This window comes from Kwoniella mangroviensis (genome assembly GCF_000507465.2).
Source record: "Kwoniella mangroviensis CBS 8507 chromosome 1 map unlocalized Ctg02, whole genome shotgun sequence".
NCBI classification, from domain to species: domain Eukaryota; kingdom Fungi; phylum Basidiomycota; class Tremellomycetes; order Tremellales; family Cryptococcaceae; genus Kwoniella; species Kwoniella mangrovensis.
The window spans coordinates 3,041,885-3,068,142 of NW_027062534.1; the positions used below are offsets into that span (position 1 = coordinate 3,041,885).

General features: G+C 45.1%; 9 protein-coding genes across 9 annotated transcripts; 3 read left to right on the plus strand and 6 right to left on the minus strand.

Moving 5' to 3' along the window:
* Positions 1-676: 676 nt before the first annotated feature.
* On the plus strand, positions 677-3,174 carry I203_106256 (uncharacterized protein; the record flags this gene model as incomplete). Its single annotated transcript, XM_019148017.1, has 12 exons — positions 677-988; positions 1,100-1,201; positions 1,274-1,289; positions 1,398-1,489; positions 1,568-1,632; positions 1,697-1,795; positions 1,868-1,940; positions 2,020-2,339; positions 2,415-2,672; positions 2,743-2,839; positions 2,913-2,934; positions 3,011-3,174. The coding sequence occupies 12 exons, from the start codon at positions 677-679 to the stop codon at positions 3,172-3,174; spliced, it is 1,620 nt and encodes a 539-aa protein (XP_019002935.1).
* A 497-nt stretch (positions 3,175-3,671) lies between these two features.
* Positions 3,672-8,315, minus strand: I203_106257 (uncharacterized protein; the record flags this gene model as incomplete). Its single annotated transcript, XM_065517929.1, has 11 exons — positions 3,672-3,710; positions 3,769-3,942; positions 4,001-4,659; positions 4,735-4,924; positions 4,989-5,387; positions 5,449-5,621; positions 5,674-6,097; positions 6,156-6,623; positions 6,692-7,850; positions 7,915-8,046; positions 8,218-8,315. The coding sequence occupies 11 exons, from the start codon at positions 8,313-8,315 to the stop codon at positions 3,672-3,674; spliced, it is 3,915 nt and encodes a 1,304-aa protein (XP_065373233.1).
* Positions 8,316-9,639: 1,324 nt separating this feature from the next.
* Positions 9,640-11,514, minus strand: I203_106258 (uncharacterized protein; the record flags this gene model as incomplete). Its single annotated transcript, XM_019148019.1, has 7 exons — positions 9,640-9,661; positions 9,731-9,965; positions 10,041-10,157; positions 10,235-10,353; positions 10,427-10,670; positions 10,809-11,139; positions 11,218-11,514. 7 exons carry the CDS (start codon positions 11,512-11,514, stop codon positions 9,640-9,642), a joined length of 1,365 nt encoding a protein of 454 aa, XP_019002937.1.
* Positions 11,515-11,926: 412 nt separating this feature from the next.
* Positions 11,927-13,610, minus strand: I203_106259 (uncharacterized protein; the record flags this gene model as incomplete). The annotated part of the gene is made up of 8 exons (XM_019148020.1): positions 11,927-12,142; positions 12,230-12,419; positions 12,504-12,762; positions 12,956-13,010; positions 13,081-13,187; positions 13,265-13,308; positions 13,378-13,454; positions 13,524-13,610. 8 exons carry the CDS (start codon positions 13,608-13,610, stop codon positions 11,927-11,929), a joined length of 1,035 nt encoding a protein of 344 aa, XP_019002938.1.
* Positions 13,611-14,498: 888 nt separating this feature from the next.
* On the minus strand, positions 14,499-16,406 carry I203_106260 (uncharacterized protein; the record flags this gene model as incomplete). Its single annotated transcript, XM_019148021.1, has 6 exons — positions 14,499-14,697; positions 14,764-14,999; positions 15,106-15,250; positions 15,353-15,923; positions 16,055-16,165; positions 16,259-16,406. The coding sequence occupies 6 exons, from the start codon at positions 16,404-16,406 to the stop codon at positions 14,499-14,501; spliced, it is 1,410 nt and encodes a 469-aa protein (XP_019002939.1).
* Positions 16,407-17,043: 637 nt separating this feature from the next.
* Positions 17,044-17,697, plus strand: I203_106261 (uncharacterized protein; the record flags this gene model as incomplete). Its single annotated transcript, XM_019148022.1, has 1 exon — positions 17,044-17,697. One exon carries the CDS (start codon positions 17,044-17,046, stop codon positions 17,695-17,697), a length of 654 nt encoding a protein of 217 aa, XP_019002940.1.
* Positions 17,698-18,437: 740 nt separating this feature from the next.
* On the plus strand, positions 18,438-19,279 carry I203_106262 (uncharacterized protein; the record flags this gene model as incomplete). Its single annotated transcript, XM_019148023.1, has 2 exons — positions 18,438-19,056; positions 19,113-19,279. 2 exons carry the CDS (start codon positions 18,438-18,440, stop codon positions 19,277-19,279), a joined length of 786 nt encoding a protein of 261 aa, XP_019002941.1.
* A 1,481-nt stretch (positions 19,280-20,760) lies between these two features.
* I203_106263 (uncharacterized protein) lies at positions 20,761-22,874 on the minus strand (the record flags this gene model as incomplete). Its single annotated transcript, XM_019148024.1, has 7 exons — positions 20,761-21,250; positions 21,307-21,500; positions 21,575-21,770; positions 21,851-22,256; positions 22,326-22,532; positions 22,593-22,775; positions 22,856-22,874. The coding sequence occupies 7 exons, from the start codon at positions 22,872-22,874 to the stop codon at positions 20,761-20,763; spliced, it is 1,695 nt and encodes a 564-aa protein (XP_019002942.1).
* A 606-nt stretch (positions 22,875-23,480) lies between these two features.
* I203_106264 (uncharacterized protein) lies at positions 23,481-25,664 on the minus strand (the record flags this gene model as incomplete). Its single annotated transcript, XM_019148025.1, has 15 exons — positions 23,481-23,580; positions 23,666-23,744; positions 23,805-23,898; positions 23,973-24,041; positions 24,099-24,162; positions 24,239-24,417; positions 24,502-24,596; positions 24,658-24,722; positions 24,778-24,792; positions 24,849-25,050; positions 25,129-25,237; positions 25,299-25,329; positions 25,389-25,444; positions 25,501-25,554; positions 25,617-25,664. 15 exons carry the CDS (start codon positions 25,662-25,664, stop codon positions 23,481-23,483), a joined length of 1,260 nt encoding a protein of 419 aa, XP_019002943.1.
* Positions 25,665-26,258: the final 594 nt, after the last annotated feature.

Consider the following 26,258-nt stretch of genomic DNA (forward strand, 5'->3'; position numbering starts at 1 on the left):
ACTTTTGCTCTTATTCATTGTTTGATCAGGTATTCCTTATATCTCCACCCTTTTTTTTACATGGTTTCAAGACAAGATGAGTAGGCAGTGTAAGGGTGTGATGGAGATGGAATGTCTATGCATTTCGATCCAGGTTTCAAAACTTGCTCGAGACGAGGCATGCAATAATGCTCACATGTTGTTGTTATCTCTTGAAATACACCAATTCCCCGATCGCCGGCAGAAATTCCGTAATCCGCCGACGAAAGCGAATGATTGATTCTAAAAACAGACTCAACCGCTTCTACTGTTAACTTCTCTTCTCCGGGTACGTCACCGAAGGTTCTTTCCTTTTATCGTCATGAATAGTCATGATACCTTACTAATTAAGCAGTATCGATTGGGGCTTTATTGCCTTGAATTAGGGGGACCACATGAGGATTCATGTGGAGGGGGATACGGATCTCTCATGTGTAAAATGTATAATGGAATGAATATATTCGTTCTAAGTGGTCAAAAGGAGATATCGAACTTCACTTGGTATTTATTTATCTCTTTCACCAAACTTACAGAGTTCTCTTGATCAGCAGCTGGGTCTGACCATTGGTATAACAAATCAATAAACAGCCAAGAAACCGTCCAAGCTGAATCGGAATTGGTCAACCGGTCAACCGGTCAGACAGATATTCTTCAGAAAATGTTCAACAATCATGGTAATGTTACTACTTCAGAAAAACAATCAAAAGCTCTCGCTCCTACTTCAGATCATATCGATACCCCGAACCTCATTCGATCCAAATCAAAAGCGAACATTCAACTCTACGATGAATTGGGGATAAATCAAGAGACTCGTCAGATCTTACAAGATAATCACGCTTATATATGGAAGAAAGATGCCAAAGGGAATTTGTTAATTAAGAGTTTATCTTCTGATCCTTCGAGTCCTAGGAATTGGATGAATTGGAAAAGATACGCTTTGGTTGGATTGGCATCTCTTTTGAATAACCTTGTGAGTTTGTGAGATTTCAGTTGAAACTTGTACTACTACTGTTCTTACCCAATCCAATTATGGTTTATACCATAACGAGCTGATTTATCTCAATTTGGACCTTTGGATTAGGTCTGCTTATGCGTATCGGGATATTCGACGGGGGTAGAACAGATGCAGGAGGAGTTAGGATTCGGTTCGGAGCTCGGAACATTAGGTCTCAGTTTGTATATCGTGAGTGGATCACTGAAGAGGATCTAACAGAACTTGATCTGAGCTGACCTATCATTTCTTGCACATATGTAGCTTGGCTTCGCTTTCGGTGAGTATCCATCTCCCAACGTCTCTAACTAGGAACATACATGGATCTATAGTAGACATCCTATGCCTATGAGTTGTGCTGATGTCTCTGGTGATCTACCATTTACAGGACCGATGTTCTTAGCTCCCCTAAGCGAGTATTGGGGTAGAAGACCTGTTTATCTAGTATCCTGGACTATATTCACTATATTCCAAATTCCTGTGAGTAAAGTCACAATCGATAAGCTGTCAGCGGTATAAACAAGAAGCTAATTCAAGTATTCTTGACCAATACTATAGCTCGCCCTAGCTAAGAACTTGGCGACCGTGTTAGTATGCCGATTCATCCAAGGCTTCGCTGGAAGGTGAGTGGACTCGAGTCCGTCCAGCCCGGATGCGGTGAGTATAGCCGGCTGAATGGATGAACAGTACTCCCCTCGCCAATACCGGTGGAGTAGTTCATGACCTGTTCGGTATAGACGAAGGTGGGATGGCAGTTGCCATATACGCTTTGAGCAGTGCGGATGGGTATGTTTCGCTCAATGTCGCAAGATAGTCGCAAATCACTGATCATCGGTCCCGTCGTCCGTCTTCCTCTAGACCCCCTCTGGGAAACGCCCTCTCAGGTTATCTAGCTCAGGAAAAAGGATGGAGATGGTTATTTTGGACCTATGTGAGTACAATACCTAAACAATCAAAGTTCCTGGTTATACCTCAAACCATTGCTAATGACGATCTTCATATTTTTCCAGTTGATCATATTCGGTGCATTCATCTTCATAATCTTCTTCTTCCTGCCCGAAACTCGAGATACCATAATCCTCTCTCGCAAAACTCGCGTCCTTAGACAACAAACAGGATTAGAGATGTACGGCGAACATGAGCTCGTCAAGAAAGATCCCAAACATTTATATACAGTTACGATTTTCCGACCGTTCAAGTTCTTGTTTACCGAGCCGATCACATACCTGTGTGCGGGTATAAATGGGTTCGTATTTGGGATGATCTTCTTGTCGAATGAGGCTTTCCCTTTGGTATTTGGTTCAGGTAATGGAGGACATGGTTGGACCCAGTAAGTCAGGAAATCAACAAATTCAACATGTTGTCATGCCAATGGAAACTAACCTATCCATGTGATATATGATAGCTCCGGTACTGTCAACCTGACTTTCCTAGCTTACGTCCTAGGCTCTGTAATGGGTTTCGCCCTAACTCCAATTCAGAACAGAAAGTATCTCCAGGCGAGCAGTATTAAAGGATTTTCCGATCCTGAATCAAGATGGTGGTCAGCATTATGGTGTACTCCCTTTTGTCCCATCGGGTTAATGATTGCCGCTTGGACAAGTTACAGTTATCTACCATGGATAGCGCCATTGATTGGTTTTACCCTATTTGGATTTGGCTTGTAAGTTTTTCCTCGTCTATATCACAGTGAAGTGTCTGGTGTGATACTGATTGTCCTCCTCCTTGTGTAGTTATGTCATCCTTGCTGCTATTCTCAACTACGTAGTAGACGGGTACGGGCGTTATTCAGCTTCTGCCCTGGGCGGTGTGGTGTTCGTAAGGAATATCGTGAGTGCAATTCAGTCGACCAATGTACTATGTACTGCACAGTGAAGTATACCTGCTGATCTACTCATGATAGGTCGGTGCCATCTTCCCATTATGTAGGTCCTACTCTACACAAACTGCTTTTCATCAGTAATGCTAACTGACTTGACATGTTCTTTGTCTCGTGATTAGTCGCCAGACAGATGTTCGTAGGAATGGGCAACCAATGGGCTCTATTCCTCTTGGCCATGTTATCAATAGGTATGGTACCGATCCCTTTTTACTTGTACAAAAAAGGAAAAACAGTGAGACAAAAGTCACCTTATTGCGCTACTCATTTCGGTGAGGAAGAGTGAGGGTACAAAAAAACAAAGAAACATCTTATACCGATGTAGAATGTAGAATCGATAGATGCATATAGATCCACACACATATATATGTTATATATGTGCACATGAGTAATCGGGCATATTGCAATATGGTCGATCTTCAAAGATTTCGTTTGCACTGTATCATCCTCCGATGGGCAATTGCACTGTACATTCGGACAATGGTGCAATGGTGCATTTCATTTCGTTTACGGTATCAATGAATTCATTTTCCAGGTTCTATATTCATGAAATCGCACCAGGCGAGCATTCCCATCATTCTTTATTTCTTTATGGTTTACTTCTATGGATATTTATTGTATTCACATATGATGAGAAAAAGGGGTAAATGAGGTTTTGATACACAATATAATGGTTTTATTTTTGCTTCGTCCGATTTATCTTTATATATTCGTTTTAGTTTCGTAAAAATATTTTACTTTTTGGTGCTCTTGTTGTTGGAAGATATGATTATACTTCGTGAATTATTGGTATCCTGCTGCTTGTCCATACATCGGTCGACCCTAAGATAGCATCACACATCAGCCCATACCTTTTTGGTACATAGATATCGCCACTCACAACATTTTGGCCGTAATAAACTCCATTACCACCATCTGAACCTTGTTGACCCAAGATTCCTAATCCACCGATATCAGGCTGAGAGCCAAACGTGACGGGTGGTTGGGACAGCGCGGATCCTAATCGCATAGAAGCATGTTGAGCACCAGGAAGGTCAATCGAGGGAGATGCGAACTATCAAATACCTGTCGTGTTAGCAGAGCAATCTGCGATAGGAGACTGATTTACTCACAGGATTGAAAGGGTCAGAACCTGGACTCATCATACTACCAGGGCTCATCCTCCCTGCCATACCCATCCCCATTGGACCATTACTGAATCTAGCCATAGGTGTTCTAGGTGATTTGTTCGCGTTTGGGGTGGAGTTTGGGGAACTTGGATTCCTCATCGATTGACCTAAAGGCATGTTTTGAGGTATCAACAATGGTGATAGGTTGTTCATTCCATACGGAGGTTGTTGGTATCCGTCAGCACCTCCTGCACCGCCGTAGAAAGCTTGTCCGAAGGATTGTTGGGGTTGCATACCCCATCCCTGTGGGATCTGGACTTGTTGCTGCTGATGTTGGTGGTGATGATGGTGAGATCTTCCAAAAGACGAAGAAGAGTTATTGTTGATATATCCAGCTGGGACCGGTAAGCCAACAGCTTCAAGCAATAATCGATATGGTGGTGTGTTTGATGCTTTGATATTCGGTAATACCCTTCTGACGGTCTCAACCATCTGGGTTTTCTGTTCTTGCGGGATGGTATTGATAGCTAGTATCTTTCCGATTACTTGAGATCCGTTATTCGCATCGCCCAAGATTTCGCTGAGCGTTTCATCCTTGTTGGAGGTGAAGATTGCTTGGAGGAGATTGTTAGCTGCGGCAGGCTCAGTGGTTTGGGTGATAACTAGTTCAAAGTGACGTGTCAGCAACCTAGCGCCTCCAGAAAATAAGACTACGGCTCATCAGGCACTCTACCCACCTCGGAGAACAGTCAAAGAAGCCAGTTTGTGGGTACACAAATGAGCGATGTGCGATACGAATCGATTTGCCAACAGACCATATCTTCCAGGGAGGTTCGAGGAATCTACGAGCCACGTGAGAAGCAATGCTCCGTTGGGGTTGGTTGCAAGGGGAATTGAGTTCAGGATGATTCCGGTTGAGATACGTTTCTACGTGGTGATCATGTCACGTAATTAGCTCCTGGATTCTCATGCAAAACACAGCTGAGCTAACCTTCTGATACAAGCTAGTACTGTTACTCTCCAAGCAAGTTCTCATGCACCTAGCACCAAATCTGTTCTGAGCGATATCCCATAATCTATCGATCATAGCATCGAACACATAGTCGTTCCATGGCGGACCGAACTTGAGAGTTCCAGCGCAAACGTAATTACCGAGACTGTCACATATCAAAGGCGGAGCGAAAGGCCTGAGATGGTCGATGATCATCGTTCGCTCCTCGTGAGTGACAGCGCACTCGATGATCTTCTGGGCAGCCCAAGTACCATTCTTATGTATACCAATGGTAGCCAAGTGCGGGGCGATACGTTCCAGCATGGCCAATCTTAATGGTTGTTGACTTCGTTCAAACAATTTCTGAACGATTGTATTACCGATGTAATCGCTTGCGAGCTGATCAAGTTTTTTTATCAGCATCAAATGCTAATTCAGCAAGATGTTGGAAAACACTCACTTCAGCGCAGTCTTCCATCAGTTCATGTACGATGGAATCCACCTCCTCTTGAGTACATTGACCAACATCAAGCAGTTTCCTGATGTCTTTAAGTCTAGAATTATCGGGTCTTCTCGATGCCCTGTCACCAACAAGTGGAATAGCAGTGTAATAAGTGACCGGTGGACGGGATTCTATCATAACGTGGTTAATCCTAGTCTCTCCGGTAACGGCTAGCCAGCTTACCAGCAGCAGCTTTCACATCTCGATCCTCCTCCGCTTCCTTACTGAACACCTGCATGATCATCTGCTGATCACTTACTACACCATCATGATCTAGTCCCTTCTCCAGAACCTGTTCATGGACACCTTGTTTAACCAAATCTAGGATCAACTGACTTCGGTAATTCTCCAATCCACCACCTTCAGCTGACATTTGCTGTTCGGTCGATACAGACGCAGCGCCCTGAACTGTATTGAGAGCATCGCCAAGTTTACCAGGTGACGAGATGTCGTCTTCTGGTCCGCCCAATGTAGGCGACTTGGTAGGTACTCGAGCGAATCCGATTCGTATAGCTCCAACATCGCTTCCGAGTATATCTCGGCCGTTCAACGCATTTCGAGCGGAGACTGCTGAGTCCAATCGTTCGAAATTGACAAACCCACAGCACTATGTTGTTCCGATTCATGAGCACACTGAACTCTAAACGACACCAATCAGGACTCACCTTGTTCATCAACACTCTAGCCGACTCGACTGGGCCGAAAGGCGAGAAGATTTGCAAAAGTGTACTTGGACTGGTGGTGCCAGGTATACTACCGATCCAAAGAGCTCTAGTGGGCAACGCACTTTGATCTCCATCCTTCGTATCGGGACTATCCGCGGATACGGTAGTACTGGTAGGTGCTGGTACAGTGATGGCCGGGGTAGTGACAGTAGCAGGTTGTCCAGGCAGGGGTACAGGAGCGGGTGCAGGTCCTCCAGCGGTGAACACCAAGTTCGGCGGTGGCGGAGCTGCAGTAGTCGCTGTGGTGTTCACGGATGGTCCGTTGGGAGCGGAATCGATTTTACCGAAACCGATCCTGACTGGTGCAGTTTCCGATAACGCTGAGACATGTCCTCCCATTCGGTTTAACACATCATCCCTGGCTCGGATCGCATCTGTCTTCTCCATGAAGTTCACGAATGCACAAGTCTACCAAAGAACAAACTCAAAATCAGCACCAATCACAATCCCATCAGGCAAAGAGAAAGTATACTTACCTTTTCAGGAAGCATCCTGACACTTTCTATGGCACCATATGGAGCAAATACATGTAATAATGCATCACTAGTAGCGTTGACATCTAGATTACCAATCCATAAACTTCTAGTTGGGACTTGAGGTGTTGAGGTACCTTTGTCCACATCGGGTGTTCCAGTTCGGGAGGTGTGTGATGATATTGATAATCTTGGACCTCTGCTTGAATCTCTTGATTTGCTGTTTATCTGATTTGGATAGCCATAAGGTGAACTTAGGTGTTCGGCGTGGATGGGCGATTGAGGGATTGAAGCTAAATAGCTATTGCCTCTCGTCATAGGTTTCCTGACTGGATGGTCCAGCGCTCCAATGGTAGTCGCCCTGGGCCTAGCCAATTCTTTGCTTGTATATAGACCTGACGAGGTATATAAATTACCAAGCTGAGAGTTTGATACGGGATACCCGTTCTGATCATACATTCCCAGATTGTCGATAGCTCTAGCAAGCGCTTCTTCGTCATCGTTTCTACCTTCGTAACCATTGTTTCCGTTGAAGAGGTTGCCGTTGGTCACGGACGGTCTGAAAGGCCGAGCAAAATTAGAGACGGTACTAGCACGTAGTCTGCTCGCAGGACCCGAGTTATGAATAGCACGTTGAGCCTGGTTTCGAAGTTCCACCATTGAAGCAGGCGCTAGATGCATCGCATCGCATACATCTGCTAAACCGAGGTAGTCAAGCGTAGAATTGAGGTCGTCGGTAGGGTAAGATGCAGCGGAATCTGTCGTTGAGGTATAGGAGGAGAGCTCTTCTTCGTTGGCTTGAAGAGGGTGACCCAGAGGTGAACGTGCAGGTGTACTTGAAGCAGTTAGACCAGGGTTGGCAAGCCATGCGTTACTAAACGGTCCGTGCCCAAACGCATCACCTAAACCTGTGCCAGGTAAGGTGAGTGAACCTGAGCGTAGACGATTTGACGCAGAGGAAGATTCGAGGTTGGCAGCGGACGATGCAGCGTGCCGCAAACTTGGTCGAGCGGTCGTCCGAGGATACGCAGGGGATAGAGCAGAAGTACGGGTGTAGGTTGCTGCGCTGGAAGACGCTGTGGAGGTCGCTGTGGTGGGAGTGGGTTCGTCGGAGGGACCTGTATACCTTTGAGCAGCTTCTTGTAGGTTGGAAGGCATGGTTCTGAAGATATAACCCAGGTTAGACGAAATGCTTAGTGGAGGGAACGAGATCTATCTGGACTCACCCCGCCCTTGCCCTCCTATACCCAGAAGCCACTCCATTGTCGACCGCAGCAACTTGTTCTTCCTCCGATGTTATGGCGGCGACAGGACGCAGGCCTGATACTCCAGCTTCATCTTCGATGATTTCTCGGGCTCTGCAATAGATCAATCAGCATGGGTGCACAAGCAATTCAAGGAGATACGTCGCTGAAAGAGGGGAATGATATCTGCAAGGCATGTGAACTGGAGGGAAGGCAGTCCAGAAACTTCTTAGAGACCGAAGAAGTAGTTGAAGCGATGTCCTGAGAATGAAGATGAGGACTCACCGTCTAGCATAGGCAGCACTAGGCGCAGGAGGTGGAGTTCTACCTTCCCTATTCCTGAACCCCGTGATCTTGTCCGGACTGAGGTTGGTAGATGACATTCTGTCGCACAAGCAGTCAACGGCTGTGATGGTCGGATTGACGCTGAGTACTTATACAGTGATTCTGAATGATGCGAGTGACCGAGTGATAGCGACGGAGTAGGGCAAGGATCGTTGAGTGACAGTCAAGTGAAAGGATTGAAAGTACTGAAGTGATGAAGTGGAGGTCAATCCTAGGCAATCTACAATATCTGACCAAAATGAAAGGTTGTACTGTCAGCTACGCAGTGCTATGCTATAGCAAAACAACAATAAACAGAAAGAATCAAAGAAGCTATATGTATGGTATGAACGATGTGAGGTTTGGTGTTGAAGTAGAAATAACGTATGAAACATTCAACTTGACTCACTCGGTAAGAGAGATGAATGAGAATGACCCTTGTCGTCAAGCTAAGATCCAGACTTGGTCGTCGGGTTGATGAATACAGCTAAAACAGTCCTTTGAGTGTGAATAGATGCAAGGTGAAAGAATGCAAGAGAGTGATAGATCTGGTATATATATATGTGTATGGGTGATCTGCGTGGAAGGTCGTGGTCAGTGAAAGCTACCAAAGGAATGATGGACAACCTTGTTCCGTAAACGTCGGTCGACCGAATGAGAGAGGTAGGATGGGTATGACTACTCACTGTGGGCAGTTCTACCAGGAGGTATGATTGATCAATTATATACTATAAGATGATAAAGATGTGGGATGATATATCGTGTATGCGTAGTGACCTAGTGAGAGTGAGGTGGGATGCACTGCCTACTCGTGACCGAGGTGCCTGAGTATGAGAACGAGGACGAGGTCGCACTGAGACTTTTGTGCTTTTTGTTGTAGAGATGATGAAGTTATCGCCGTCTGATGTCTAGTCGTTATTATACGTAGTGAGCAGAGACAAGGACGGAGAGAGAGATGAGAAGGAAGTGAAGAGGTGATGATGTTCAGTCCACTCCATTCAGATGGTAGATGGTCCACATCATTTCATACCACAGGATACCTCATTCTCATTCTCGTTGTCAACCCCCTTTTTCTCAACGACATTCGCTCGGACCTTACCCCGCAGCCTTACCCCGTGTCACATACACGTGGCCAGTGTTCGGTTTACGTAAATCGTGCTTTTTCAGAACGGCATAGATCGTCATTTTCGCTCATGCTCCAGCGGTCTCTATGCGATTCTCCAGTACTGTAGAGGGGAGGAACCGGAACATCTTTGTTGGGTCAAAACTTCAAGACAGACGCTGTATCATAAGATCCCATAATTCATTCATGAACCATAAATCCTCACATATGTATAATTACTCTATCTCACACCATACCTTCACACGGCTTTGCCACATACGTTACTTCTCATCAAATGGATTCCTGGCACACGTGTTCCTTCATCAGCGTCCCCTCCTTCTTGTGATTGCTCATGTAGGCCGGGATACTCACTTAGTGTATTCCAATTCATCATCACTATCTTCCAATCTATACCTATCATCACCTGCTGGTGGAGTAGGTGGGATCTTGGATACTAAAGATTCGGGAGCGTTGGGTAATGAAGGATTTGGATCATCTTCATCGTCGTTGTCCTTCTTTGACAATACATTGGTACCGGTATTGGTAGATGATGATGGTGAAGTCGACAAGAGATCAACTCGTTTCTTAGGTAAGATTCCGAGTTTAGCTACAACCACCATTAGTGATCACAAATTAGCCAGTACTTCTCTGGCCAGACCAGCGACTGATGGTGAATACATACCAGGGTCGATCTTGCCAATTTGCTTTTCAGGACTACCAACTCCACTATTCGTACTTCTCCCACTGGTAATTTCAATCCTGTTTCCGCTCATTGTCCTAGCTGGTGGCAGGGGATCATCTAAATACGACAGATTGATCAACTGCGGTTTTCATGTACCCCTTCATGGTAGCCAATGACGATAAGTGAGTGCTCACCGTAGGCATCAGAAGGTTGCCACCTATTTGAGCTTTGTCTCAGAGGAACCTGGGCCTGAGATTGAGGAGGAGCATCGAAAGTACTTTGAGATGAGATTGATTCCGATCTCAGACTAGGTCTACAAAGGACCAACGTCCAGGAAATAAGTTTAGCGACAGAGCAAGAAAGACCGTAGGGATATTCCAACTCACGATCTACTATCCCACAGTCCGCCACCTCCTCCTCCACCTGCTAAATTCCTATTCTGTTCTCCACCTCTATTACCTCCAATTCCAGGAGGTCTAGTATACCTATCACCGCTCGGCGAGAGGTTCTCAGGGACGTATCCACTCCCACTTGATCCTTGGTTGGTTCTATTTTGAGCTTGTTGAGCTTGGAATTCAGAGTACTTCGCTTTGGCTCGTGAGAATAGGGAGTTGAGGGTCTGTTTACCGGCTAAACAGCAATCAGAGGATCAGCTCTTGCATACAGTTGCAAAGGTCATGCTCGATAATCTTGGTAAATCAGGATCATTTGGCGAGCGGATGCAGCAGGGTGTTATCAGGCTGATTCCTTTGTTGGACTCTGACTCACCCTCTGCAAACTTCTCCACCTTTTCTTCAAAAGCCAACATCCCCGGAGGGTTCTGACCTTCATTCCCATCTCTCTGTTGTTGTTGTCCATATCTATCATCTAACCCTTGATCGCGGTTCTGGTAAAACAAGTCCTGTTCGCTATACGGTTGAGCTTGAGCTGGTTGTCTTTGACCTCGTCTAATTCTAGGTTGGTAAGGTAATCCACCGGCTGGGGGAGGGTTGTTACCTGAGTTGACACGAGAATGAAATTCCGCTTGTTGTTGTCTATACGATTCTTCATCTGCCATCTGGAGTGATCGAGCGAATTGTGCATCAAGATCCACTTGAGCCTATCCAAGCCGATCCAAAGAAAAGGAATTGAGTCAGCTTTACAGTTTGACCTTACCTCACATGGAGAGTAAACTCACATCCTCCCTTGTCCCACCCAATTCATCGCTCTTAAATTCCGGATCCGTCATTCCCAATAACTGTTCGATAGCTCTATCGGTAGATCCTTGCGAAGTCTCAAGGATGAGCTCGATCACTGAGATTTCAACTGTCGGGAACATTTGATGCAATTCAACGACTTTTGGATCGGCATGTACGGGTTGAGTAGCGACGGATGCTGGAGGTGGTGGACCTGGAGGAGGTTCATGTTGTTCCGCCAGGGATGCAGTCGCTGGTACGACGGGTGGAGGAGAGGTGGTCTTGGGTGGAGATGTCATGCTGTTTCTATATCTTGATGCAGACGTCGAAAGCAACTGATAGATTGTAAGATAGGGTATTACTCATATGTCATGACAATGCACTGCTGTGGTCGTATTGTTGTAGTGGTTGTCTGGTTGTTGGTGGATGATGACGTCTACGCAAGTGAGGCGATGTAAATAACACTTGGCATCCGAATTTGTAATCGATTTTGTAATCCAATACAATGCTCAACTGGCCCCGCTAATCAAAGACCTCATCCTATACCATCCAGCTATCCGGATAGCTGCATACATGTTAGTCATAATGCATAAAAAGCATAGCATATATCGCTACATCCATCTGCAAATATATATACAAAATACCCAAAAAGTCCTTTCTTTATACTGCACCATCATCTCGTCATCAACGTTTGCATCAAGCACTTATGATCTACCGTTGATCCTCTGTCAATCTTCGTTTCTTCGCACCAGCAGTACAAACTGGGGCATACCACTTCAAACTTCTAATTTCCCAATAAGCATCAGTGAAAGCTTGAGGGTTCGATTTGACATAATCGTCCGGAGTCCAACCCGCTGTGCCGGCACAGCCTGATGCGGCCCATTGGGCATCTCCACCTGCCCAGACTCCCGCGAAGGTCAGATTGATCTGGAGCGAAAGGTAGATTAGCTCCCTTAGTACGATGGAATATAAGAGACAAAGGATGATATATGGGAAATCAAGAAATATACTCACTATGATCTCATGATCATCGAAATGTCTATTGATATCACATTGATCCGCTGGGAAGTTGGCTATGGGTGTTGACCAGAGTGATTCCATGATAGTCTGAGATCCGGAAGTAATATCGGTAGGTGCTTGAGGTGAATTATGAGGCCAGAACCAAAATGAGAATCCTCGAGCCTTTGATCTTCTCATGACGAAACTGGACAAATCCCAAGAGGCATTAGTGGAATCTCTGCGTATATAAGAGGTTGAGGTGAGTGAGAGTAAAAGAAACAGTACTCACATTCCACCTTCATTTTTATTGAATTCCTCACCGAAACTCTTCGAGCTCTTATCTCTTACACCACATCCTACACCGCCGGTACAATCGCTCAACAGAGGCGTACCTGATCCTCTATTCGTAGCTGGCATCTTACATCCGGCGTCCGAATGAAGAGTAAACAGGTTATTGGAATATTGCTGGTTTATACCATATATCCCTTCGATGATATCGACTTCTCCACCGGCTGGCCAAGTCCCGGCCCTGGTACATGTCCAGAATGCTGCGGGGTATCGAAGTCAGTAGACGTTCCAACGCAGGGGTGGAGGTGAGCTGTAGTACCAGAATGAAAGGAGGTCCAGAGCGACGAGCAACACCATAAGGAATAATATGTATGAGAGTGTCGATCAAAGAAGCGGTGATTCGTCGAAAGGAATGCCTCGATCACTCAGCTCGGAATAAAACCCAAAACTTACCTGGCCAAGCACCGCATCCCGTAGGCATATGTTTGACATCCATGATCAAGATACCCTATGACAAGGCCGAGCGACAGGATCAGTCGATCAGATACATAATAAAGTCAGATTTGAGTATCACTCACATCGGTGTAAGTATCTTTACTGTGAATCCTCACTGAATCCCTCCCTCTAGCAGAGGAATTGACGACGTTGGTCGAATCCGCTCTCATGATGAAGTTCCCGCCGTTGACTACGTCAACATCAGATAAATCGCATCATCAGTCAATATCTTGAAGTCAAGCAGAGAAAGATTGGGGACGGACATACCATAAGAGAGGTTCCTCGAAATGGCCGTCTCTCGATTTACATAACTATATCATTATCATCCCGAATGATAAATACCATCAGCAAACATCTTAGCCCGATGAGAAGACACCTACTTGACTCTTCCTTGAGTAGGATCATCCCATTCCCACCAGGTGAACCCATCGAAGAAATCATTACCTTGCCAGGATTTCTTCGTTGCGTCCGACATACTATCAGCCCAACTCTCCACTTGGAACCATTAAGAATTGCATAGACTTACAGATAAGGTATAAGTCGCTCCCAGAGCGGTGTTGATAAGAGGCAAAGAAAGTAAGATGTACTTGGATGATGAGATGATAGATAGCATCGTGATGAATCGTTCCACTTCGTGATAAAGGCTCGGAATCGGGACAGTGACGAGATGGAGTGAGTTGATGGCAATAGAGAAGCAACGCAAGAGGCAGTGAATGTGAATATGTAAAAGAGCGTGGTAGGTCTGATGGACGTCAACCAATGGGTTGATCTGTTTTCGTATAGATGAAAGAACGAGGCAGTGAGAGATGGACTGGATAAGGGAAGATGGGGAGAGTGAAGTTGAATGATGGACAATCCTTATATGATTTTATTGCTCTGTGTCTGCTTTTTGTCAGTAGGGTGAATGCCAAGTCAAGCTCGTGTTTTACACAGTGAAACGCATGGTCTGTGCGATCAAAACACGCAACGAGGAATAGGGACAATGAAATTTGATGGATGACGACCATCATCATCAGCCAACTTGTTGTGAAACCTAGGCAGTACAAGATCGCTGTTGTCCAGTACTTTCTCAGTTCAGTACATCATGTTATTCGATTGTATCGCGAAACTAATGTGCGGGCTACTCGAACAATGAACGAAAAGCTGATGGAATAAGAGAGTGAAGGAACTGCAGCTACGTAAACGTACATTGGTATACACAAGGATGGACACAACCTTGTTTCATTTATTGTACCTGTCCCTTAAAATCTTCATGTTTGTGGCATACATAGTACCAAGTCACTATAGGGGTCGACAAAGCTGCGTGATGGATAATACATGTATGGTCATACGGTACCTGTGATATTGTCAGTTCAGACCACTAATTTCAAAAGATGCCATCGTCCTTGACGCGAATGAACATGCAGTAACACTACATCTGAAATACGAGGTCATCCTGTGCATGATAGATGCATTTTGTTTATTCTCTAGTCTATACTACTTGATGCCACTACTCCACCACTTACTCAGCCTTCTTCTTTCCCTTCCTATCTTTATCGCCTTCTCCCAAGCTAACCCACAACGCACAGAAAGCCAAGAACGTCAGACTAGTACTGCACGCTGCGATGTAATACGGCCATGCTCCAACGATGAATCGAGGGTATTCGTCGTGTCGTAAAGGTACTACTGAAGCCGTCTGGGAAGATCGAATATAACTCCAACTATCGACAAAATGACGTATGAGTAAGCGACCTCTCTTTTACAACGGGTTGGTCTCGAACACTTACCCAGGTCTCCAGTATTCCACTACAAACTTGAATACACCATGTCTATCCGGTGCGTCAAATCTCGCCTTGAAGTTCGTTCCTTGTTCTACGACAGCTGATTTATCCTGTTTGAGAGCTGTTCGAATATGAGGATCTAACATCGTAAACTCCAATTGGATGTCATCGACTTCGAATGGCTCCCATGCGGAAGTCCCGTTGGAAGTGGTGTAGTGCTTGGCAAGGGTGAGGGAGTAGGTCTAGTGAGATGATATCGTAAGATCAGTATATGTGAAACGGAAGGAAAGTTGAGCAGTTGTTCCAGAGGATGCCAATAGATGTGTTCGAGATTGAATGTTGACTTACAATATCGTCCTTCTTAGTGTATAGCTCCCTAGGCTCAGTTTCCCCTTTTCTATAATGAGTAGAATCTACGATCTTGACCACACCGGTCTCTTGGAAAATCCACTTTGAGAAGTCAGAAATGAATGCTGCATTTCCAGTTTTGATGCTAGAGTAATGGTAAACATAGATACGACATTAGTGAGACAGCTCATCAACTCATCGAATGATTTTTTGTCACACCTAGTTCTCAGAACAAAAATGAACTTACCTTTTCCCATCCTTAGTTTTTACCTCCTTATCCCACCAGATATCTTTGATCATCTCCGTTGATCCTACAAACCCAACCCTAACATTATCCCTAGTCTGCAATGCGCTCACCAAGGTCGCTTTTCTACCATTCAATATCGGTTCCTTCGTTCCCTTCGCATTCAGCGACTTGTCAACTTCAGCTTCATCCGATGAGAGTAATTTATCTTGACCGACATAAGCGTATTTGGAAGCATGGAGGACATCGATCAAATACGGATTATCGCCTGTTGTGTGTACTGTCCCAGAAGGGTAGATTATTGGACCACCCGATAATGTACTTGGCGATACAACTTCTCCATTGTCTTGGACCAAAGATGACGTGGGGGATAGAGAAACGGTGGAAGATGATGAGTCGACTGGATGATTGAATGGATCAATCAAAGTTTGAGAAGAGTCTATAAATTCCAAATCGTATTCTCTCAAGAACTCTTTGTTGCTTTCGGTTAGATCAGGTGAGAGAACATATAAGGTGTTGAGACCTGCGAATTGGGCGTGAAGAATGGATTTGGGAGATAGCGTTGGAGAATATGCTAAGGATAAAAACGAAAAGAAGTGTTAGCGATACTACCCTTCTCTGAATAGATTAAGAGAACTTCGAGACTATTTCACTCCACGATGCCCTAGCCAAGCAAATGGCAGGCTGAATGATCATGGCACTCACTCTTTGCTCCTGGTGCGAACATCACCAAATGATCGTACTTCAATTCCCCATATTTGACCAACTCTGCATCTCTGTCTTTGGGCTCCTTGAAGGTAAGTTCAAACCCTCGATCTGCACCAGCGACCATGGAGGAATGTCAGCTCGAAGCTTCGTCACTTTGATTTCGGCTTCGTAGATGCGAGATACATTAGACCCTCAACTCACCCTGCAGCGATTTCCAGAATTTCGAATAATCATCTCTCTTCAAACTTGGTTCCAGGACTACCAAGACTTTGTCTCCTGAAGCTGACCGAGCTGCCGCCAGACTGACCAAAGAGAGTATAAGGGCGAGAAGCAGGGAATACGGGCGCATCTTGATCCTCCTAGGCTTGGCTTTTGAGTCGCTCTTTTATCTGGATGTGATTGCAGAATGTGTTTTGGTCGACTAGCTCTTGAACCGTAAATCTCCTCTCAACATGACTTCTCATCACGACGTGGAGGAAAGTCAAGTGACGAGAGACAATGACTGCGGAGTATTCCGCCATGATCCCTATAACACACCCACGTGGATCGCACGCCAACTCTGCGACCTCCACCTGGAGCAGCACTTGCCACTCTGGGATTTTTGGAAAATGTTCATTTCTGTATGATCCATGTCCTCGTTGGTCTCCTCGAGGTAAATTGATCAATCAACCCATATCATCCACCTTCTTGGCATCATCAATCATCCCAGGCAGATTACAAAGGCTCCTGCTCATCACGTCGGCTATCCTCGGTTTTGATTTCGACATTCATACTCACAACCGCAAAGACAAACACGACCTTGCCTTGAGGCTTCAGCTCCTACACATCTTCCTTCAACGATCTGTCAACCATCTCAACAATTTCATAAATCTATACACACAGACTAGTCTAGCATCACAGATAGACATCGTACGATAGCTGTCAAGCCATCAGCTCCTCCATCTCACACAAGGCTACATCACATCTATAAATCCTTATCCTTTAACATGTCAGCTCAACCACAACAACCAGAAGCTATCATCCTTTTCGCTCGAGGTACCCTAGCCTTACTCGATCTCTGGCCAGCGCTCACCATCGCCGTAGCAGAACAATGGGGTGGTACCGAATCAGCAGCCAAGAAAACATGGTTGGCTTCTATACTCATTGACGAATTCGAAACTCGCGCTCCCCTCTTACCTATCGCAAACGCAGGTGATCTTCCTGTGGTCGATCCCAAATCAGCTAACGATCCTCCATTGGATGTCGACGAGGTCGCCGACTTGTTACATCAAATCATGTCAGATGAGTTCGATGCGAATTTAGAAGATGGATCGATCGATTCCGTATCTTCGGATCTCATTAAATTATGGAAAGATATACTCGGCCCAAATCCTCTGGTCTTGGTAGAAGCGTTAGAAAGGAAAGCCGGCGAGATGAAGAAGATGGGTGTGAATGCTGCTCGAGGTGCTGGAGGGGCGGAAAGTCAGTCGGAAGGTGAAGATTCAGATGATCACGAGGACGAGGATGGAGATATTGAGATGGATGGGCAGGATGCTCCTCAGTTGGTGGATAACCAATCGCAGCAATCGAGAGAAAGACAAGAACCCGTAGTAGATGATGATGGATTCACGTTGGTTCAGAAGAGAGGTGGTAGAAGGTAAACCTAACCTTCTACTTGACTAATTGTGTTCTTCCTTTTTGTTCCACATCGTACTTCCGATTTTAGTTGACATCCCATACCATGCATCTTAGATATCCTTTATCCTAGATACTGACCCTTGACTAATCTTCTTGTCCTTACCTACACATCACCTCCGACACCAGCAGTAGCGCACCTGCCCATTCTCACCTGGCATCTTCGGTACGCGTACTTTGAAGCAGGTGAGAAGCGGGGGGTGGCCACTGCTGGATGAAGGGGATTGGTGAGCTTACTGATTTTTACGTTGCTCATAGGCTATTGGGTGCATTAACACCACAACGACCTTTATTCATCACTCAGAACGTCATGCATTCAACCAAGGTTTCTAACATGCTGTTCCCGCCTTTTGAGGCAGGACACAACGAGACTGAAAAGAGAAGAAGGAGAAATGCAGAAGAAAGAGCACAAGCGGAGTTTGCTTCTTTGAGCATTCTGCCATTTCAAGATATTCCAATTTCATATCGTATCAGTAATACTGTGTATATACGTTCGTCTGTAATCGATTCGATATCTTCCCTTCCTTTTCTCGCCTCCTTTATGATACTTTCAATCAGTAGAGTAAACTCCGTCATCACATTTCGACATTGATCTACAATATATGGGTTAGTATAGTTGATGAGGATATATGAATGGATACAGAAATGTGTGTTAGCCCCTGTACTGTTCATAGACTGATCATCTCCTCACGAAACAATAGAAAACATGCCAATTGGGGAAGAGGAATATCACGGACCGCCTAGCTCCTCTACATGGGATCACGCAGGAGTGTCAGATTTGCTTGATCTCGATACGATCGTGCGCCTGAATAGTGAACTTGCTCAGAATACTCGACTCACTTCAGCCACACAATCAGATTTCGGACGATCTCCCCCGTTCTCCGATACTATTGACCAGGTATCTGAGACTGCCAATCGAGACACGGTGATGGACGATTCGGAAGATCAGTACGGGAATCAAGAAGTGGTCCAATTTCGATCCGGATACAAGATCATCTCAGAAACTCCCATGAAACCTCAGAGTACTTCCAACGAAGAGCACAGATTTGACCGTCGACTAACAGAGATAAATAGGGATTCACGAACTCGACCACTTACTTCTGCCCCTGGAAATACCAGTACTATCGAAGAAGACAATGATAAAACGCGACGACGCTATCGACCTGGAGATCTGTGTGATAAATCCACTCATACATTCGACAGACCCAAGGGTATATTGATTGGAAAGAATCTCAGCGCTAAATGTCATTATTGTAAAGCTACAGTTGTTCACACTGAGCTACCTGCCATCGTCAGAGTACCTTGTCAAGGTACCGATCTGTTCAGTGAGTGCAGTCATACCGTCTCATCATCTTTGCATCAGGGTGATACTGTCACATAGACGACTCGGAGAAATCCCGTTTCGCACATCGTCTCAAGCAGAGTTCCAATTCGGATATGATCGTTTGTATGAAAGTAGGGTGTGAGCTTAGTTTTCAAGCTGAGAATGTTGTTTGGAGGACACCTAAGGAGAGGACCTTGAGGCGAAAGGCGAAAGAGGAAGAGTGAAACATGGGGATGAAGTTCGTCGAGGATTTCTTTATTGGGGAAAAAGCCAAGTGGAAAGTGAAAATGTGGGTTGCGAGGTCTAAAGTACAATAATTAGCTGGTCTCTTCTGCAAGTCAACATATCTTAGGGGGAATGCATGCGGACACAATTACGAGAAAAGCCAAACATCAACTCTCATATTCCTCTATCATCCGCTCATGCGTTACTCTCTCCCGGATGGGAAGGGTCGTTGGTCCAAGGAGGGCGTAATCTATGTGACCCGTCCATTTTCTTGTCCCCTCAATCCCAGGTCGATCCGACTCAACTTTAGCATGGAGCGAGCCATTATCAAAGCTCAACTCTGCCTTTCCGAAGATTGGATCTTCATCTATGGTCTTATAGAAGGCCGTATTAACGCCATTCTGCAGCGTATCGATTAGAAGGGGGAACCAGGGGTGTTCGAACCGTTGGCTTTCTAGGCATGATTCGATGCATGTTTTACGATGGTCCACCATCCGATTTTCGATCGAGTATGGATTCTTCTTGTCTAGTGTCAAGGCCATTTGGGTCCGACCTGTGGTGAAATTTCGAGCCCAGTGTAATCCCGTTGTATGTAACGTCTCCAACTACTGCAACACATCATATATATCATCAGCTTCAGATGGAATACGAGGGACTATTATTTGATTTACTGACTGCGTCACTCCTCAGAGTATATGGCTGTCCATTCATCGTAAATGGTATATTCAAAGTAATATCCGCTTGCCACTTCCCTTCTACTAATTCAGCTTCGACACTCATCAACCCATCTGAATATTCTAAATTGTGATTTACATTCCCCATTGGATCATTACCGAAGATGGCCTGAACGGTCGATTTGAGAGTATGAGCTAGAATGACGAACTTGCTGTTATGCTCTACAGCTTCGTCCTCGCTAGGCAGGACTTCAACATGTTCATCGCTTTGCTCAAAGGATGATGAAGGGCCGAGTCTGATTGATCAAGTGTTTCTGCTGACAGCTCCGAGTTTTTTGTGATCTTCATTCTCGCTTGTGAAGGAGAGAATCTGATAAGACCATGAAATATCCTGGACGACATTCCTATCAGCATCAGCCATATCGTTGTATAAGAATTATATGACACAAGTGAGAAAATATGAGACACGATCTTAAGATGTATACATTCTTAGCTGATGGTCGCCCTCAAACCGTCCTTTCTGGACATTCAAGATCTGAGCCGGAGTCTAGCAACTGGACCGCGATCCTTCGTCAGACGTTGTACGTCGATTGACTATACGATTTTGTGATTCCTGGCCTTCCTGATGACGGGAGGAATGACAATCACCTTCGACAGGCTGGTAGCATGGCGGATTAACAAGGTCTTACGAAAGGGAAAGAACGACATACATTTACAAACAATAATATAACGTACAGATATACAAACAGATATACTACAACTCGAGAACACCAGCATGGGACCAAGGTTCTAAAAATCTAAAATATCTACTCGACCAACAACCAAACAGTAGTTTCACCATCCAACATACCCTCCTTGATCTCCCCTGAACTGACGATGATTTGTCGCCCTTTAGGCAAGGATACCGCTTTCTTTCCAGCATTCATGATAATCTCCCATCCCCCAGGTCTTGAGAAGTGTAATACGTTCTCGTCATAACCTTCATTATCAACCCATTCGAGCTCTTCCGCGCATTGTAATTCTTTTCTAATATCTAATGCTTTTCTATAAAAGTTCAATGTACTATCACTTTCGTGTTCTTGTAAATTCGCAGAATAATCTTTCATCCAGGCTGGTTGAGGGAGATGAGGTGATTTGCCTGATCCGAAACCTAGATTTTTAGCGGATGACTTCCAAGGTAGAGGGGCTCGACATCCATCTCGTCCAAGACATTCCCCCTTGGTTCGATGGAAATGAGGATCCTGTCGTTGATTATCCGGTATCTCAATCACTTCAGGTAAACCCAATTCTTCGCCTCTGTCAAAAACCATTAATTAGTGACCTGTGCGTTACTTGTGATCAGTTGAACTTACTGGTAGACGTAGGTTGATCCAGGCAATCCTAGAATCATCAAAGTAGCTGCTCTTGCCCTTCTCAAGCCAGTTGCTACGTTAACGGGAGGGTTGGTGAATCTGGATCGTTTGTACTCGTTGAAGGCATCGTCAAATTCTGGATATCCTGCGTTGGGCACATCTGGTAGACCGTATCTTGTGACATGACGAAGTTCCTACCAAGCAACCAAAAATTAGCATATGAAGTCAGGATATACCTTCAGACTGAATTGGTATATGATAAACTCACATCGTGGTTTGATAAGACCCAAGTGGTACTACTTCCAGCTTCTTCTGAATCCTTGAGTGATTGAACGATACAATCTCGATATTCTTTGGCATTGTAATTACATAACATGATATCGAATGAGAAAGCTTGTCCGAGACCTTCAGAAGAAGCATAGAGCGGTTTTCGATCAGGTGCTACCCAGCATTCCGCCACGGCGCTATTGACGAAAAGGACAAAAAATCAGTATTGCAGGAAGATGTTTGGGGAATTATACTTGATAAGGAGTAATAGACTCACAAAAGAGGTGGATTATACTCTTCAAATACCTTTCTCCAATCCTTATATACTTCCTGGACCTCATCTCTATCCATGTACGGATGAGTAATATGTTTATTACCATTTCTCAATTTTTTCTCTCTTATCCTATTCATCTCTTCCCAATTTGGTAAATCCCCATTGAAATCTTTGACCAACGCATGAGCGACATCAATCCTGAATCCAGATACACCCCTATCTGCCCAGAATCTCAACGTGGTCAAGAAATCCTCGTGAACCTCGGGATTATCCCAATTCCAATCTGGCTGGGAAGAGTCGAACATGTGGTAGTACCATTGTCCGTCATTACATCCCGAAGGAGACCATGATGGACCACCAAAAGCGCACTGCCAATCTGTAGGTGGAATATCTTTGTTTGGTCCCAAGCCTACAGGATCACAATATGTCAGATGATCTTCTTGTGATACGAATGGCGAGGGGACTTAGGTTGACTGACCATCTCTAAAGATATACCTTTCTCTCTCTTTGGATCCCTTTCCAGCCTTCAGAGCGTCCTGGAACCAGACATGTTCATCACTCGAATGATTGGGTACAATGTCTACCATGATCTTGATATCTTTTTCCGCCAGAGCTGATACCAGTTCATCAAAATCTTCCAATGTACCTATCCTTGGATCTACATCACGATAGTCTGATACATCATCTACAGTTCCCCTCAGTCAGCACAGCATCTTACGCTGGCAATGAGATCATAACAACTCACAGCCGCCATCTTTCATTCCCGAAGGGTAGAATGGACTCAACCAGACTGCATCGATACCCAACGAAGCCAGATAGGGGACTTTGAACGTTATCCCTTTCAGATCACCGATTCCATCTCCATTGGAGTCGCAGAATGATCTGGGGTAGATTTGATAGATGATAGCTTGACGCCACCAGTCGGGATCTACCAACGTCGACAGAGCGATCAGTGAGCAAGTGATGCCCCAATCCGTTTGTAGCTAGAAGGAATGGCGTGATACATACCTGGATTACGCTGAAGCATTATATGAGTTTATAAGGGTAAGAAAGAGTACGACAGAAAAAGGTACGAGAAAAATCGACGACCAGATGAATTTTACTGTATTTCTCACACTTGGTGAATTCGCCACTGAAATATCAAAAGAGATGGGTGTGTGGTGCAGATGAGAAAGACGGATGGTACAAATAGTAGTGATGAGTCTATGTATATATGCCATGAACCCAGCGGAGACTGACTATAAAATTTTGTGTTTTTGCCTCCTAATCTATGAAGTAATGCATGAGTTTCTAGCGAAGCTTCGGGCTGGTACCGCGTCGGTTCGGTTCAAAGTAAATTTTAAAGTGCGGAGATAGTCACCGTGTTTTAGATGATTATTCCGTAAGACATCCAAACATCTCCACAATCCTCAGGTGACATCTAAAAGTGTTGGGGTCCTCTACTGGTGCTGTACAGGTCAGAGACAGAACATTAGGACAACGTCGGTGATTGACATACCCAAAATATTTGCATTCCGCAGATATGTAAAATCATCATACCAATGCATAGACAAGAGATGTTACAAATTGACCAAAACACTTTTTATTATTTTTCTCACAACGCGATCAGTAGAGTAAGTGATCGACGGTTTGTTTATACCAATTTCAATTTACCACCTTCCTCGACTAATCCAACACTTCGCTTCTCGTCAAGGGAGACTCGCCCGGCGTGAATTATGGCGGTGGTAAGAACTCTAATAAATATTTCGAAAAAAGGGGTTAATGACATATAAACTAAGATGCCATAAGAATGCCGATCTTCGAAATACTGAAACTTACGTAGCTTTGATTGTCGGAAGACCTTTTCCATCAAAGTCGGAAGCCTTGGCTTTACCGGCAGTCACCCGTTGAGCGGCATCTATCGACGGCAATTAGTCAGCGTGACTAACAAATCTTTGACTGGAGTTACTATGCTCACCGATGAATTTCTCCAAAGATACGTATCCGTAACCCTTCTGACCGTCAAAGTAACCGTTCTCATCGGGACTGTATTTGACGTAGAAGGGGTTGTACTGTTTCAACAAAGTCAGTAAGACAATGTGAATGCTAAGATATGCACATCCGCAGAACGAGAGACGTTACTCACGTCAAGTTTACCAATATCATCTTCTACAATGCTGTATCCTCTGTGTGCTTGGTCAACACGAACTTCACCCTACATACACCCGTGCATCAGCTGAAGGACACGATTGCTTCCGTCGGTTAAGCTCACCTTGGCAGCCATGTAGTGGAATCGTTGCTCGGAGTGCACACCGGCTTTCAAAGGAGCGGCCCATCTGCAATCACGTAGAGTCAGTGACGTCCCCTCTAGTAATCTAGTAAGGCTGTTCAGGCAAGCACAGGGCGACTTACGACGCAGTGTAAACGGCAGTACCTCTTTGGCTTGGGGTCTCTACGTTCTCCCAGTCTACGAGAAGAGTGATGGTATCTTCGGTCTTGGGGTCACATCCCATTGAAGTGGCAATACCAGTGGTGGCCGAAGCGGTGACTTTCACAGGCTTGTATCGGCCTTCGACCATCCAGCAGTGGATCTACATCAACAGGTCAGCATCACATTTTTTAATGAAAGACACAAACTGAAGAAGCATAGTGTAAAGCAGGATACAGGCACTCACATCGATGTGGTGGGAGTTGAGGTAGTATGAGATATCAGAGTCGATACCAGCCCATGACTTGAAGGTCTCCAACTGCATCTTGGGTTGAGACATGTCTATATTTTCAGTCAGCCGATTGAAAGCTAGAGAATACACATGGTGCTATCGAAAACTTACAAGAAGAGTAGAAGTTGAAGTCACCGAGTTTTTGGGCTCGAGCTCGAGCATCATTGTATGCAGGACTGTCCCACGAGATCAGTATCTCCCATGAAGTCTGTGTTCTATAAATCCGCTCACTCGAATCGTTTATGGCTAAATGTCACTTTATCAGCATAATTCTAACCTGGAATGAGAATGTCGCAACTCACTGCTCAACGAAACATACCAAACCCTTCTCCTCGGCCAAATCAATCAATTTCTGGTGGTCTTCCAATTTCTGAGTAGCGGGCTTGGTAACCAAAACGTGATGTCCGAGGTTCAAAGCTTCGGAAGCAATGGGGAAGTGAGTGCTGTCAGGAGTGAAAATGATGACTGCTGATCCTTTTGGAAGAGCTCGAAGGGCTTCCTTGTCTACACAAACCATGAAACTCAGCTCATACAAGACAAACTCAGGTGGTAGTCAGTCAGGAGAAATCCAAAAAGACTCACAAGCTTCAGCATTTCTAAGGTTGCCTTCTGGGAATCCTTTGAAGCTTAGATCAAGTCCTTTGTAGACATCACCTATGTTCTTCTGGAAGTGTTGTTTGATCTCAGGGAACTGTAGAGTAGAGAAATAATCAGTACATGTCCAAGCCAAGCTTTAGGCGAGTGAGCTTCACCTTTCCACCGTTGGTACCAGCCATGACAATGCTGTGAGCAGACCGTTAGCGACTCGTTCCCGCTCAGCGTTTTCATTTCTATCAACTCACTCAGAGACCTTTCCTCGTCGTCTGAGATCGAACATGGTGACTCCGACAACACCGATCTAATGATTGTAAGATTAGTATTCGCTTCTCAAGCTGTACATGCGCACGAACACACCTTCTTGTCTGACTTGGATTGACCAGAAGGTGTGATACCGGTGGTGTATTCACCCTATAGCAGCCTGCTATTAGCCAATGCCATTTATCGGTACGTCTTTGGGGATGACAACTCACGGTACCCATGAGACCAACGGAGATGGGAGGGAAGGTTTCGACAGACATGATGTTTAGCTATACTCGAAAGGATGGTTGATGATGAGCAGACTGGGAAGAGTTGATTAGACGATGATGATACTAGATCAGTAGTAGTACTCGTAGAAGGGGAAGAAGAAGTTAGAATTGAAAAAATACAGGACCACTGAATGTTATCTTTTCAGTTTCCCAGTTTGCACGAACAGATGTCACTTTCAGCAGGAACCGGCGGGGCGAAGAGGGTCCGGTCGGGCCGGTCAGCCGGATACCGGCATCCCTCAGGCTGAGGGATGAGGAGTACCATGCTGGTATGCTGGTCTACTCCTGAACAACATATTCAGTCTGCCTGGACGCATGGATATCGATACGTATACGTGTCACACAAGGAGGAGAAAGGGATTGCAGTACTATTGCAAGAGACGGCTGTTTCCAGAGGTGTTTATATACAATGGACGGATCGAAGTGTCTTCGGTGGGATATCCACCCGAACTGATAGTCGGTATGAGATGAGATGGATACCCGGGCTGTCTACCGATGATGAAAGATGTCAACAGCTCAGAGCCAGCTCAAGCTGTTCAACTATCTGCATTCATATCCATGATTTATAGGTAGACTTCATCAACT